The sequence below is a fragment of the Lagopus leucura genome, unplaced genomic scaffold, assembly GCF_019238085.1.
Source record: "Lagopus leucura isolate 7727_CA_CO unplaced genomic scaffold, USGS_WTPT01 Super-Scaffold_100157, whole genome shotgun sequence".
In the NCBI taxonomy this organism is placed as follows: Eukaryota; Metazoa; Chordata; class Aves; order Galliformes; family Phasianidae; genus Lagopus; species Lagopus leucura.
The window spans coordinates 12,680,082-12,680,697 of NW_024962334.1; the positions used below are offsets into that span (position 1 = coordinate 12,680,082).

Below are 616 nucleotides of genomic sequence, written 5' to 3' on the forward strand. Positions count from 1 at the left end.
AAAAAAAAAAAAAAAAAAAAAATCAATAAAGCCGGGCACAGGCAGCGACCTTCCTACCGCCCTCAGCCTGCTGCCCCCCAGCCCGGGAAGCGAGGGGCAGGCAATGGGGTGAGTCCACAGCCCCTGCTTTCCGCAGCACCCACAACCCTACCTTAGTTTGGAGATAGTGGGGGTAGTAGTAGGTGTACTGGGGGTACATTGGCTGCTGGTCCAAGCGTTTGCCCATGTAGCTGGAGTCCTTCTGGCTGGCGCAGGGAACTCGGCGGCAGGGTGTAGTGCCCCAGGGCCTTTCTTCCTCTCACGCCGCTATTCCTGACAGCGCGGACTAAAGCGGAGCTGGCTGCCGAGACTTCCTCGCCGTCTGCCGCCCGCTACTTCCAACGCAGCCCAAATCGCACAGGCGCGGACATCGATGTGCGTGCGGCTGTGGGGGGTGGGGGTGGCAGCCCCTGTCCGCTGCCCGCTGCGTGACTCCACGCTGCCGTGCCCGGCCGGGAGCGTCCTGCGAGCGGAGACAGTGCAACTCCACACCGCCGCCCGCTCAGCTCGTTCGCTTTCCTCGTCCTCTCCCCGCTCTCGAGCCCTCCCCTCTTCTCGCTCCCCACCCACCCCCCTT

At 63.8% G+C, this 616-nt stretch overlaps 1 protein-coding gene across 7 annotated transcripts in view; it reads right to left on the reverse strand.

The window, feature by feature from the left end:
- The window catches only part of RBMS3 (RNA binding motif single stranded interacting protein 3), a 698,683-nt gene that overhangs the window by 442,791 nt on the left and 255,276 nt on the right, over positions 1-616 (reverse strand). For 3 of the 7 annotated variants that reach the window (XM_042888085.1, XM_042888084.1, XM_042888090.1), the window contains exon 1: positions 152-536. The exons of 1 other annotated variant lie outside the window; for it this stretch is intronic. In XM_042888085.1, the coding sequence (XP_042744019.1) occupies positions 152-226 (75 nt within the window). In that variant the 5' untranslated portion in view covers positions 227-536. Of the gene's footprint in view, positions 1-151; positions 537-616 lie in introns of those variants that run through there. 3 more of the 7 variants (XM_042888087.1, XM_042888088.1, XM_042888086.1) reach the window with 2 other exon arrangements.